The 14,219-nt window shown below is 37.3% G+C and overlaps 1 protein-coding gene across 14 annotated transcripts in view; it reads left to right on the forward strand.

Annotated features, from left to right (window-relative positions):
• rbfox3a (RNA binding fox-1 homolog 3a) overlaps positions 1 to 14,219 on the forward strand; it is a 513,805-nt gene that overhangs the window by 494,912 nt on the left and 4,674 nt on the right. For 13 of the 14 annotated variants that reach the window (XM_069194511.1, XM_069194509.1, XM_015356549.2 and 10 more), the window contains 2 exons: positions 1,681 to 1,759; positions 3,977 to 14,217. In XM_069194511.1, the coding sequence (XP_069050612.1) occupies positions 1,681 to 1,759; positions 3,977 to 4,021 (124 nt within the window). In that variant the 3' untranslated portion in view covers positions 4,022 to 14,217. Of the gene's footprint in view, positions 1 to 1,680; positions 1,760 to 3,976; positions 14,218 to 14,219 lie in introns of those variants that run through there. The other variant, XM_069194510.1, reaches the window with a different exon arrangement.

A 14,219-nucleotide genomic window follows, 5' to 3' on the forward strand; every position in this document is an offset into this window, starting at 1 on the left:
GAATTACACCAGGGCATGATCTGTGGCACAGCACTATCATTTTTGTTATTTCCACAGTTAATTTAGCAGATTATTCTGAGTTGGTGCACTCCTTCCAATTGGTTAAAAGCTATCCTACCGTCTGCAAAATGGCCGCATTGCTGGGATAATGAGGATTTTGGTTGACTGCAAGATAAGATGGCAACAAGTTAGACATGACAACATTCACATGATGGATGCTGGGAAGCAGCTGGACACTGTGGAGGAGACAGAGAAGGGAATATCATACCCATGGCTGTAGTCTCTATATCAGTGATAACAGTTATTGAGCATTATGTGTGGACCTCTGTCAGGTGTAGTCTTATATTTCGTTCCACCTTGGGATTCCCCTGCAGCTTTTTTGACCAAAAAAAACGCATCTCCAACCAGAAAATACGTCTCCGTTTTCCAATTTCACGGAACAGGTCTAACCTTTGATGTTTTAATCCGAGATGACAAAACACAGTTAAATCTGATATTATGTATGTATATAATAACCATGTGTAGGTCTGGTTCTTCCGCTTTCAAAATAATCCCCCTCCCTTTTTTTTTTCCCTTTCCTTGCTATTGCTGATTTTGTGCCCTCAGTCCTTAGTGAGGAGAACCTTATCTGTTCCCTACAGACCCTCATTTGCAAAGCATTCGTTTGAAAAAAAAAAAGTGAAGTAAAAGTAAATAAATAAGACACATCTTGTCCCGCCTTAGAAGGAAATTGGAAGGATTAGTTCCGAACCGCCAACAATGAAAAGATTCGTAGTCTCCCCACATTGCTCGGAGAGTAAACAAGAAAAGAGAGACACAGGCAGGCACGGAGAGCTGTGGAGAGGACCACACACAGGAACCCTTTCTGCTTTGTGGAACAGCAGCCAAGGACAGTCTGACTGGCCCACTCAATTACCATGCCAAATACTCCTCAGGTAGATTTAGTGCCCTTGTCAGGCACAAAAGTTCCCACTATGGAAAAAAAAATCCAATATACGCTTATACAGCACGATATCACCGTAAAATACGGGCTGTGGTCACCTGCTATGCAGTTTAACCGTGCTGAATATAATTAATTTCAAGTGCAAAGAAAGCCTTTGGGAAGAAAAAGTGATGATGGGAGTTGAAAGCAGTTACTTATGAGTAACGGTAATTCCTCTGAAGAAATCAAATGGTACTTGTCTGAACTCAAGTCTGACTGTGGTAACACTGACTTTGGGTTTGCACGCAAAACATTGTTTGTCACTGTGTATAGTTTATTTAGAACGGGGTTGTGACGTATACGCCGAGAATAATAAAGCAAGCGTTTGTGTGGCTATTATTTTGCAAATTCTTTGATGGTATAAGGCTCATCTTTATTTCAATTTATTTGATCGTAATCTACACATAAACTGATTTTTTAATTATCTGAGGACCAGTTGTTGTGTTTTCGGTGCTTTAATTACCTTCATTTCTGTTAACTACTGTACTGTATATTACAATTACTGACTTTAGTTGCCTTTGATTATGTGGATTGAGAGAGAGAATGGTGTTGTATTACATTGTATTACAGCAGATTCTGAAATAATCTCTATCCATCAGAAAACAAATTTTTTTTTTTTAATTTTTCTGAAACAATATGATCATAGAGGGTCTGTCAAACTCCTATTGAAACTCCTGTCTGAATTGTCTTCACTGTAGTTACGGCAGAGTCTATGCAACCGCAGACCCGTATCACCACACAATTGGTCCTGCCGCCACGTACAGTGTTGGTACTATGGTAAGTTCATATTTCCCTCTTCAAAGCTTCTGAAATTCATATTTATTTAGAGTAGAGAAATCACACCTTAAAACATTTGTAGATGTACGTTATCTTTCAATAAAGAGGTGCAAAAGAAAAAAGCTGGTCCGGTGAGTGAAAAACAGAAATCTATATAATGTTCTTTAGCACAACCTACTGGAATAAAGCAGAATTTTAGGTAGATTTTGAAGGGATTTTTTTAACGTGCTCGATTAACATCATGTGTGTAGATTTACATTTATACGGAGATTCTTCACAAGAATGCTGTTATTTAATTTAAAAAAGTGAAGGCTGAAACAGCACCTAGGATGAATGTGAATAAAGTATAAATTGTTGTTTCTTTATTGCAATTTCATCAAGGATGGTGAAATAATGCAGGGTGTTTTCCTACATGTTTGATCACCGGTTAATTCCAGGTAGCATGTGCTTCTGAGATCTTGCCACGTTAGTAAATGAAAAGGGATGTTGCATCTCTCTGGTGAATGTCATGAAATAAAGGGAAAGCATCCCATTGATTTCATTTATATTTTTTTTGCATAAATGACATCAATGTAAGTTTTAAGTTTTTTTTTAGCACTTGTGAATTTTGCAGGGATGCAGTCAAACTGTTAATGTTTGTTTTTAGCTAGCTTTTGCAGCTAACATCAAAGATGAAAAAAGCACAAAAAAAAACACACAAAAAAAAAAACAAATACAGAAACCCAGTACGATTTGTTTTCTTTTCCGGGTGGGGGGTGGGGGCTGAGGATTTTTTTTTTGAAAGATTAATGACCATCAAGCGCGTGCAGCGGCGTGCCGTGGGAGATTACAGCGAGAGAACAAACGAGAGAGAGAAAGAGAGAAAAAATGATTCCACCGCACCCAACTCCCCTACCCACGAGGTTTATCGGACGAGCGCTCTGCTTTAGACAAATGACTCGAATTTACCAAGCCGACATGCGTGTGATTTTTAAAACCGTACAATTCCCCGGTGCAGCTGCTAGCTAAAAGCTTTCATTAATTAAGACAATTTTTTTCCTCTTCATTTACTTAATTAAAAATGTGGCCTGTGTTGCTGAAGTTTTTATTCTTTCCTTTTTTTTTCAAATTTTCTTCCTTTTGTTTCTTCTGCAATTTCCCCCCTCTTTGCCATACAAAAAGACTTCTCCTGCACCCTTTAAAAAGATGCAGGTTTGCTTTGGGTGGGAGGGGGGATGCGTGGGCTAATGAGAAAAGCGAATTGGTAGTGAATAAGCAATGCTTCTGCAGAAATGCATGGCGCACAAACACTGTGAAGTAGATTTAAAAGTGCTCGCCTGAAAACCTAGGAGAACTGGTTTGGTTGTAATTCTTTAATCATATTTGATTAATAGTTCCTAAGGAAAGACGAATGCTTTTTGCACCAGAAAGCCGTCCAATAATGAGTTCCTTAGAGGTTGCACAAAATTCTCTTTGCACATTTCCAGCGCACTGAAATTGCAAATTTATGCCACGTTTATGAAGATTTTGCATGAGTAAGAGGGTTCCCTAAAATTAGGAGAATTTAGCCTTTGAAGATTTTGACTTTAGCCTTCGGAGGCAGGCCAAACTGCAGCGCAGTTTAAAGAGAGCACATTATAGATTTGTTCACTCTGTTTTACCAAAGCCTAGCAGGGATTAGAAAGAAGCCCTTCCCACTAGTGCACAATACAGCCTTTTAGACTAGGAGACTTACATTTGACAGGAGATGCACATTAAGAAAGTTTTTTAACACACTTCAGGTGCACAGTACATATCTGTAACAATACCAATTTAAATTGGTACTGTATGTAATCAGTATTCCTTAATTTTACTCATGACATAAAAATAGACGTATTTACAAATAAATATAGCTCCTTATTTGCCATTGTAGCTAAAAAAATCTGAATCATATCAATTGCAATGTACAATCCAATAGATTAAACCCGAATTTTATTTTAAGGATTATGATGTTTGACGACATTTCACTACCAAGTCGCTCCTCATTCAGGATTACGTTAAAGAATCACAGCCAAAACAAATATGTGCCTACACCTTTCTAAATGTGCATTACAGCCCACTACATGCTTTTCATTTACAAGAACAATATTGTCCAGGATGAAAATTACAAAGGGAAGAAAAGTTTTGGAAAAAAAGAGCCAACAGCCGGTTTTTCTTCTTAATACTGATTGGAACTTTTTTTCATCTTTGATGTTGCAGGCTAGCCTATACAGAGGAGGGTACAGTCGCTTCACTCCCTACTAAAGAAAGAGAAACATTACCCCAACTGAATGGTTAAAAACAAACAAAAAAACAAAAACAAAACAGACACCTCCTTCTTCGTGGAAAACTAAAACAACAAAACAAAAAAGCTTCCAGGTCACACTGATGGCCTCTTCCCCTCCATGGCCCCCCATCCCCCTTGTCAATTTATTCGAAGATTCTTGCAACTTTTTCTTAATACTTTGCTTCATTTTTATTTCTGTCAAATGTATTTCTGGCTCTTGTCCGTCTGTGTGCTGAAAGGTAGCTCCCTTTTGGAGAGGGTCCTTCGGAAGCATTTCTGAAGGGAGGGAAGGGAATGGGAGGTCGTGGGGGGGAGGCGGGAGTCTTAAAATGAGCATGCTCAGAAAGGTGCAAGGGATGGGCTGCCTCGATCAGGGCGACTCTTCAAAAGATCCTGTTGTGTGATCGAGGTTCAGTCTTCAGGGGACTGTTTCAGTGTTACTTTCCTGACCTCATTCAAGATTCTCGTTGCTGGATTCTGAAAAGCTCTCCTTTGTTCAGCTGGCTTTTGTTGGTTCTGTTTCTCTCGTATTAAAAGTGGTTCGGGAAGAGTAAAGAGATAAAGGAGTTTGAGACTGTTGATGCCAAGGAAGACATTCTATAGTGAATACTATATTTATAGTTCACCTACAGTAGGGTCGACATAAATATGAAAATAGAGTGCCAAGAAACAGGGTTATATCCTACGAAGGGATTGGACTCTTGACTAATGTGGCGATGCACAGCAGTAAACAGTTATTAGTACCCGAAATAAGAAAAGGCAGCTGGTCACATGCTACCACTAAGCTTGTGTGGAAGAAAGAATACATTACAAGAGTGAACCAAGCTTCAGGGAGATTATAATAATAATACTAATGGCAAAGGCAAGTGGTTAATGCTGAGATTAGTCTTCATTACCACAGCTTCCAGGGCTAAGCATGAGCTTTGACTCCCCGCTGTGAGAAAGATCTCAGAACGTTACCAGATCTGTGTTATTAAATTACTGTTTTGGCGACTAGATGCATTAGCTGGTGCTGTGATGAGTGAAAGAACTGGAACAGTAGAAAAGTGCCTGTTCAACATCTGTGATTGCACTGCAGGGTGAGTGCAGTTCACCTGTACCACCTCTCTGGGCCTGCTCATTGTCATCACCACACGTGGAGTAAGGCCACGAAAACATGGGCAACTATGGCTCTTTCAGTTCATTTGGTTTATAGAATTGCTCCTCTCAAAGTTGTTAACTCTGTAGTTAATCTTCATAAGGCCTAACTCTGTTACAAAGGATATGGTAAAAAAAGGTTGCCTGATGAAATGAAGTGGGAAAGCCATAGTTCTCTAGCCAGGGAATAGAGTGATGTTTAACTTGAACACAGGGATCTATAGTGCTACTGATGTAATAGTACCAATAACAGAGAGCTTGTAAAAATAGAGTGTTCCTTTACCACTGCTGGTTATAAGGCTGTGATACCTATATCAATCCCTGCTGCTCTGGTCTGTGTGCTGCCACAAAAAGATCCCTTTCAGTCAAATTGAAGTTACAATGCTGCACGGGTTTGCTACCCATTAAGTAAATATATGCACGTTTAATGGCCTGACTACTGCAAATCCTGATAACTTCTGCTTTTCCAAATTAGCTCCATGATTCACTTGAGAAGAAAAATCCTGGAAGTTACCACCTTGGGCAAAAAAAAAAGTCAAATTAAACTTTAAATTTGCTATAACCATTACAAAGGCCCCAGCATTGCATAGAAAAGAAGAACAAGGAACAGTTCTGTCACTGGAATGTATTGATTTTTGTTTACAGGCTACATCTATTGTGAGAAACAACACGGGGAATTCTATCTAACACGTTTTAGCTGAACAATACCATACCTGATGTGAGGAGTGAGCACACACAAGAAAATTCTGACACACAGGAAAAATCAGCCGTTAAGAAATTCTAGAAGTCTTTTTCATTCTATGGCTTGAAAGATCCTTTGGAGTGTTTCTTCATGACAGAAAAAGTGAGATTGGCTTATTTCCTGTGCCTAATATTCCCGGGAGGTATCCTTACACCTGGCACCTGGTTTTCAGTGTGCAGTGTACTGAGAAACAATGATAGTGCATTTCCTTTAGTTAATATAACACACCCACGTCTCGGGACTGAGGAGACAATGGAGTAATAAGCCGATAAACTTCTGAGGTGCTCAAATACTGAACGCTAAAGACGTTGATCATATACCCTCCAAGAGGAGGGAACACAAGTGAGTCACAGACGCTTACAAGGCACACGATAAATAGCAGCCCTCTCCAAATGGCATTGTAAGGAGGAGTTATGGGGGAGAAAAAGAGACTCTGCAGGAAACTAGCATCCAAGGCAATTTACTTCACAGATTAGAGATAACACCATTGAGTCAATAACCACTGATCTCATTTGAAGATACACTAGACTAACTCCGCTTAGTACAGCCAGCTCAGTCTATTACCATACTTGCTACGGCTGTTGTACCAGACGTTATATTCTCCCCTTGATTCTCAGATGTGAAGGTAGCAATTGGGATATATGAATTTGATTGGGTTTTTTTTTTACAAAAAAATAGTTTTTTTTTTCTGTTCGTTTTCCGTGGGGAAGGAAAATGTAACACGAGGATTAAATCTTGTATGTCTTTTCATTTCAATTACTTTAGACTGTAATTCTCTGATTGTGTAACTGTGGCCTAGCAATTAATATTGTTTATGAGGGCATGTGTGACGCAAAGAAAAACAGATTTACCACCTCTGAGTACCCAAAGAAGCCAGGCAGAGGGGATACAAATAGTGCTTGTGCAAATATAGTGAACCCTATTCCATGAGGCTCATTATTTTCTGTTCAAGGTACCTCCACAGAAACAAATGTGCTGAACTCTTGTGACATACCCCCAGCCCCTTGTATATTCAACAACTGTAATACCTTGTACAGTTTTCTATGCAGATTACAAGCATTATTTAGTGTGTTTTAAAAATGTACGCAAGATGGAAAAAGGACACAGTAAAGTCAAACATGATAACCAAGATTCCAAATTCTAGGTGCTTCCAAATAGACTCCAAAATTCCTCACGGAAACCCAAACTGGAGTTGGTTAGCAACATGGCCAGGCATGGGATCAGTCACCTCCACATTTTAGGGCCTGTTTAGTGGAGGCTTGTGTTCCCAAGAAACAGTTAGGAACCCCATTATTGTTTACTCCTCAATGATTCTCTCAGTGCAGTACACAATATCACACCAAACTAAAATGCACACATACACTCAGCCAAATCATTTCAGGATCCAAGCCAGGAAACACAATTTTCTGGAAGCCAGGTTGGATCAATTCAGTAGCTCCTGGGAGCAATTTCAGGTTATTTACCTTTTTCCCAGTTCTCTTCAAGCCATCACATCAGTTCCCTGGAGCGGATCATTTGCACCAGTGCTGCATTGTGAAAAGGAGCTGAGTCTTCTTTACTGTAGAGAATTGCTACAGAACTCTCTCCTGCTCTCCGACAGAATAGTCCTCGATTCTAAGTAAAATGTATTCAGAAAGAGTTTTACTGATAAAAATGGAAAATCATACAGTATGCACATTAAGACTTTTACTTATGCAGTTTCTTGACCAAGCAAATCAGACCAAAGATTTACACTGAGACGCAATAGTTGGATTGGAATCAGTATGTTCAACATGTACAAGCCAGCCTTTCAAACATAAGTTTTTTTCTTATGCTCAGTACCAAAAGCTTTCTTCAACAATGGTTCAGCTGTACTGACAGAACACAGCTACAGCCTCTGTGACTTTTAACTGGAAAATAAATGGTTTCAAGAACGATTAGAAAGAGATTAGCCTCAGTATAAATTTCTGAATGAATCTGATCAAAATCCAAACTTTACCAGTTACGGTTTGTCAAGTGAGATAAACAAAAAATAGAACTTGTAATAAGACCCTGTAAAGTGTATGCTCAGTTATCATTATCATTAATATCATAATACTATATATTCATACTACATATTCCCTGCATGCTTTTGTGTGTCTCTGCCCTGCGATGGACTTATGTCCTGTCCAGAGTGTAGTCCCATCTTGCCCCTTGTGCTTCCAGGTTGCCACAGTTCATACCAGAAATAAGCAGTTCTCTGGTAATGGATCAATAGATTGAAAATTGTCAGCTTGAAATATTATGCTGTCTCTAACTTCTGCAGGGCCATGAATTTATTTCACATTTTTAAATGTTGTTTTAAATCCTTATTTTTGTTTCTGTGGTTGCTCTGGATGCTTTGAAAGCAATATTGTTTCTTGCAGTGTTTTATAGAAATGCACTTTCTCTTTTGATTTCTGATATTGCCAAGCACCATTTTTGCAAATATTTAAAAACAGAAGTAAAACAATCAAGTCTGGAACAATAGCGGAACATATTTAAAGAAGAAGGAAAAATTAGTTGACATGGACATCCTTTAAAACCAGCTATATGTGGTAATGGAACACAAAAATACTGACATAAAATATATTTGTCAATAATTGTAAATAACATTTAAAATGTCTTTTAAGGATTTTTGTTACCACAGTTCTGTCATGCTAAATTTATTTTTTTTATCTTGGTTTTTGAACATTTCCAAAGTGTTTTGATTTATAGAGCTAACTAAATGCATACCAGTACTTGTGTATTATAGTATAAGGTGTTGAAAAACAGTATTTATTAGTATATTAAAATTGTTATAGTATATTAATTAGATTTAAATGAAAAGTAGAACACTGAACTAGAAAATAAAATGTTCTTCCTTTTATATATGCTATTAAGGGATACACCATGGGACATTTTTATATAATTCAGGAAAAAATGCTTTAAACAACATTATTTATACCTTTTTGGAAGAGGAGAGATAGCTGATGTCTTTATAGATGTTTCTGATTACATGACTCTGTGAAGTGTGTGTTGTTGAGCTATATTATTGTATGTATTCACTGTGTCAAAATTACTAATAGGAATTAAAGCTGCTCTCTGAAAGTGAAAGGGGTTTATTTGGTTTTCAGTCAATAGTGATGGACACAATTTTAAATGACTTCCCTTGTCCTTTCTTTTGTATGGATTTGGGATTGACATGCATCAACTTCCTCCATTATGGAATAGGCAAACAACATAGGTTTCTTCTTAAAACATAAATAAAAAATGAGATTATTTCATTTTGCTTTAAACACTAGAATCGAACTTTCCTTTTTATATATACAAATTTTCATTTTAGCTCTAATTAAATGAAGTCCCTTGGCTTAAAATCTGAAGGGCTTTAAACAATTTATACCCTTAAACTCCCGAGCAGGGGTGCCCAGCCCTGGTCCTGAGAGACATCTGTGGCTTCAGGTCTTTGCCCTTTCTGATCTCTTAATTGCTGGCTGATTGATTTCAGTTTTGTCTGGGACATATTTCTGAATTTGCTTTCAGTTCTTGAGATGTTGGATGGAACTGGTAGGAGACGTCAACTTTGGACCAGTTTTTAAATTTCTGAACTAAAATGTAAAGAAATGTGAAGAAAAAAAGAAACGTTCATTGTGGGCCTCTGTTCATCCCAAGACCAGGGCCAGGGCACACATCTCTAGAGTAGAACATGTACTATGCATTGATATACAGTAGGTACAGTTAATACAATCACTTTCCCCTATGAAAACTCTGCCAAATGTCAATGTTTCTTTATTCATTGATTTATCCCCATCGTTACCTATCAGACCATGTCAACTCCAGCACAAAATTAAACTACCAAACCATTTTGTTTCTGACCCTGTGTGTATTATTTCCCATCACTCGCTGGGCCCTTCTTTCAGCATTATAAGGTTGTCAGAAAGAGCCACTCCACTTTTCTTTGTTTTTAATTCCACTTTGTTGTACCTACCTTGACAAGAAAGATTTTAATTGCATGAATAAACCTTTGTAAAAGAATACAGGGAGAGTGGAAGCATCTAAATTAATTCCTACAGCTTGCCAATTGATGTGATGAAATCCCTTTTCTTGCATGGATGCTGCAGTGAAGCCATTAAATGATTGCCAGTTTAATTGGCTCCGTTAATGCAGTCATTTGTAAGATGGCACCATGGGCTAGTGTCCAGTACAAAATGGCAGTACGGCAAGATTTCTTTCCCCACATTAGTCTTTTTATAGTTTATCCCATTTTTGCTGGATGGGCTTCAGTGTCGCTAATCAAAAGCAGCTTCTGGCGTGACAACCTGGAGTAGTTCTCAAATGTTCATCAACATGTCATGTATTTCTATTTTAGTAAGGACTTGAACAGCTGTGTGTGGTTTTTTTTTTTACAAAATTCCAAACAAAACGACCCAGAAATGTCGTTTTATCACCAGCTTTGCGCATTAAACAGACTCTCGTTTCCGCCAACTGAATGAGAAATAGAACCCTGAATAAAGAAATGAGCTACAGCTGAAAATGGTTTTGAGACCAAAGGTAATGCAGTGCCAATCACATAAAGAGGATGAAGGCGCAACACTGGCCTTTTACTTTAGACTGTGATTGTAAAATATTGTAAATTAAAATGATGAGAAGATGGTTTCAATTAGTTATTTTAACCCATTTGACACGACAGAAAAGTTCCTTGTGTAGAACCTTCTGGGCTTTGCATTACATCAGTCTGCAATAGATGAGCTTTGAATAGCTGCTACGGAACTCCAAAATGGTGCTCTATTCTTCCACTGTAGGCAGCTGAAATACAATGCGGACATCGGTGTCGCAAATTGGCGACCAGTGCGAAGAAATCAAGCCAAGACAGAATGTCCTCTTACCACACTGCTGGTGTCCAGAAGATAAGATGCCATACAATTTTTTACTGCCTTGTACTCTAAAAGGATAACACAGAAATGAGTATTGCCCATTGCCCAACAGCCTTGCGCTGCTCAAAAGCTGTGGGGTGGTGTATTTCTATAGCAAACATGTAAGTGTGCTGAGTGGGCCTGAATTCTTGTATGGCATCTGGTCTTTGAACTAACATTAGAACAAGGCAGCTGTAAAAACCAGGTGTGTGTGAAGGACAGATTCCAATCCTGTTTTCACTTAGCCTTTCTTCCATAAAGGACACACATCAGCATCACACAGACCGTGGGGTGTAAGCTACAGAACAGCGTGCTGTGAAGAGTAAAATGGATCAGTTATCAGAGCCGATAAATTTCTCAGTTGTTGGTAAAATGCCTTTACCAGCCTATGGAAGGAAGCAATCCACAGTATTGCTGCAGCTGAGATTGAACCTGTTGAATCAGTGATGTCTATCTTTATTCTCATAGACTTGGGATTCGTGGGCAAGTGTCTATTGAAGATGCTATATAAAAGGGTTGATGAAGAGAAGGAATCAGTAAGCCTTGTATTTTGGTGCATTCATTCTATTGGCCTTCATCAGGGTTTTTTTTAATGAAGTCATTTAAAATTGCGTATTTTCAAACTCTTCCTTTTTAGTCTGTTCAAATGTTGTTTTTATTCTGTCAAGAGATTTGTAGAAAAACAAAACAAAGCAAAAAAATCTAGATATAATTACATGTACACTGTTGGCAATTACCACTCTGTCATTGAATCCTTTTTCTTTTATATATCTATTGCTCTATCCTGTGGTCTTTTTTTGTGTATTGCTATACTGTTTTCATGTTAATGATCATACTGTATTCAATGTATTGTACCTTTGGTACTTTGAGTTTTTATGAACCTACTGAATGTAAAACAAGGATGTGTGGAACTGAATTCAAAATGAAGAAAAAATTATTTTACTCTGTTCTGCTTACATTTTCTAATATATTGTTTTCATTTTATGTCACATATTTCAGTAAAGAAACTGATGGCTTTGATTGCCTAACAAAATTAAGAATGATCACATTTAAATGTTTACCATTACACTTCAATATATTTATTGAAAATAATTATCTGTTGCATCATGTTTTGTTTGTTCTTTCAAGGGACTTTGCTTCCAGTTTCACTTAGAGGCTTCTCACTGCAGGGAAAATAAAATGATGAGAGACTATTCAGGTTTCTTAATGATTGTTGGCATCCCCTAATTATTTCAGTCACCAGATTTTTTGTTGCATTGACCAGCATTTCCTTTGTGATTAAACTACAGTTCCCTTGTAATTGTAACTAAAATGAAACACATGGTGAAAAATGGAATCCTATATTCTGATCCTGTCAGTACAGATATTTACTGCTGCTTTTAATAAGTTGATCTCAATAACTCCATTACAAATCAGGGACAGATGTTTGCTTACGGTAACTGTGAATATACTGTATATCAGCTGGCACAGTAGTGGAGTTTCTATTCACTTTAGAAATGAAGAGAGCTACAGTATGCAGGACAAGCTGTGACAGCATCAAAAGATGAGCAGAAACGCAACACAGGTTTTCTCAAACCATTAACTTCCCCTTTCACTCTTCCCCCAGAGTGATTAATATGCTTGACATTGCCGATCTTGCAAATTCTTGTCCACCATCATATTTTGTTAGAAAGAAGGAAGTCTAATATTGTGTTACTTTTAACAAGGTCCTTGTACCGGTGTTGGGCTGTTCTGTGTTTGTCAAGCAGATCTTCAGGAAAAAAAACCCTTGTGAATCCTGATAACAGGCTTTGCGTAGCAGACTGAGCTGCATTATTGAGTGTGATTAGTATTCCGCAGCACATCTGTTTATTTCTCCAGGGTGGTGTGAGAAACTACAAAGTGATGTTAAAATTAAAGTCTGGCTTTATTTTCTTCTGAAGAGCTATACAGTGCTGAATATCTCTCTGAATTAGGGAGTCTCTAATACCACATAGGCCCCAAGACAATTTAAAAAAAAAAACTAAAATCTGAGTACATTTAGGTACCTTCCACAGCTTCTTGATTCCAGTAGGTTGTCATTAAAAAAGAATCTGCAAGCATCCAGCTGAAGATGTATCACTATGTTGGTTCAATTCTAATCTCAGTCTCAGGGCTTGTGCAAGGAAGTCCCTTTTATAGGCAAGAACTCATGTTCTGTAATAAATCTTTTTTTTCTTATCAGAAAAAAGAACATCTTTTAACAAGCCCAAAGCAACTCATTACCCTCCTTCAAGAGTCCATTTCACTCCATTTCTAAGCCATTGATTTGCTTTACCCTTGTTGCAACATAGAGATTGATTTCTGTTATTAATTACTTGAACTCTCCACCATATTTGAATGACCACCTGCTGGTTAACCAGAAAGAATGTTAGGTTTGACTTTTTTTTTCCTTTTATGAAAAATTTAACAACAAATGGGGCACTGTCCATATCATAAAACCAAATAAAACACTTTCACTTTTTTAAAACTAATTCAGATAGGTTACTCTTTGCAACCTTCTAAGACTTTCTTAACACTCTTACAAATGATTTGGCTATACAAACAATGCTATGTACTTTCTTTCCCCCACTGAAGCAGTCAAGATTGCTTTCTTTCTACACAATATATGTTGCTGGTTAGAACTATATACTTTGTATATAGTTTGCACTTAAAATAAGAAAAGCTGTGCCTATGTGAAAAACAAGGAGGCTATACAAGGTTTTATGTAAGCAGACTAATATTCTTTGATTAAAAAAAAATCACCATGGCATAATGTTTCATTTTGAATGCTGTTCACTCAGAACCCTGAAATGCACTGCAGTCATTTGGATCAGAAAAAGCCACTTCAGGTCCTATCTATGCACAGTCTCCCAGAATGCAAACCTCTATGTCCCTTGAATGAACATATTCAAAATCACTAACACTTTTCATGGAATAAGTTTTGAAAAACAGAAACCAATCCTTTATTAATACTTAATTATTAATGAATAAATACAGTAGCATATCAACTGTTAATATAGTACTTACAAACACCTATGAACGTTAGCATTATTGACAAGTTGACAGGTGGACAACCTAACAAAACACAACCTATAAAATGTTTTCATTTTTTGAGTCAATATATTAAAAAATGATCAGACAACACAGCTGAGTGATGGCCAAATGTGCACTATATAAGGCACCTGTTCCAATTTTTTATATTACAACACAAATTATATGAAGTCTACAGATGTAAATGTTAATAACTGGATTTCTAAAAAGTCTATAAATGGTTAATATACTATGAATTCATTAGCTATTAAGGATTAATAAAGGGTTTATTACTAAACTGTATTATAAATGTTACAGAGTATGCAAATTGTAACCAGAACTCTTTATTTATAAACTTATGCCTATTTTTTTCTATTT

This window comes from Lepisosteus oculatus, chromosome 9 (genome assembly GCF_040954835.1).
Source record: "Lepisosteus oculatus isolate fLepOcu1 chromosome 9, fLepOcu1.hap2, whole genome shotgun sequence".
NCBI lineage: Eukaryota > Metazoa > Chordata > Actinopteri > Semionotiformes > Lepisosteidae > Lepisosteus > Lepisosteus oculatus.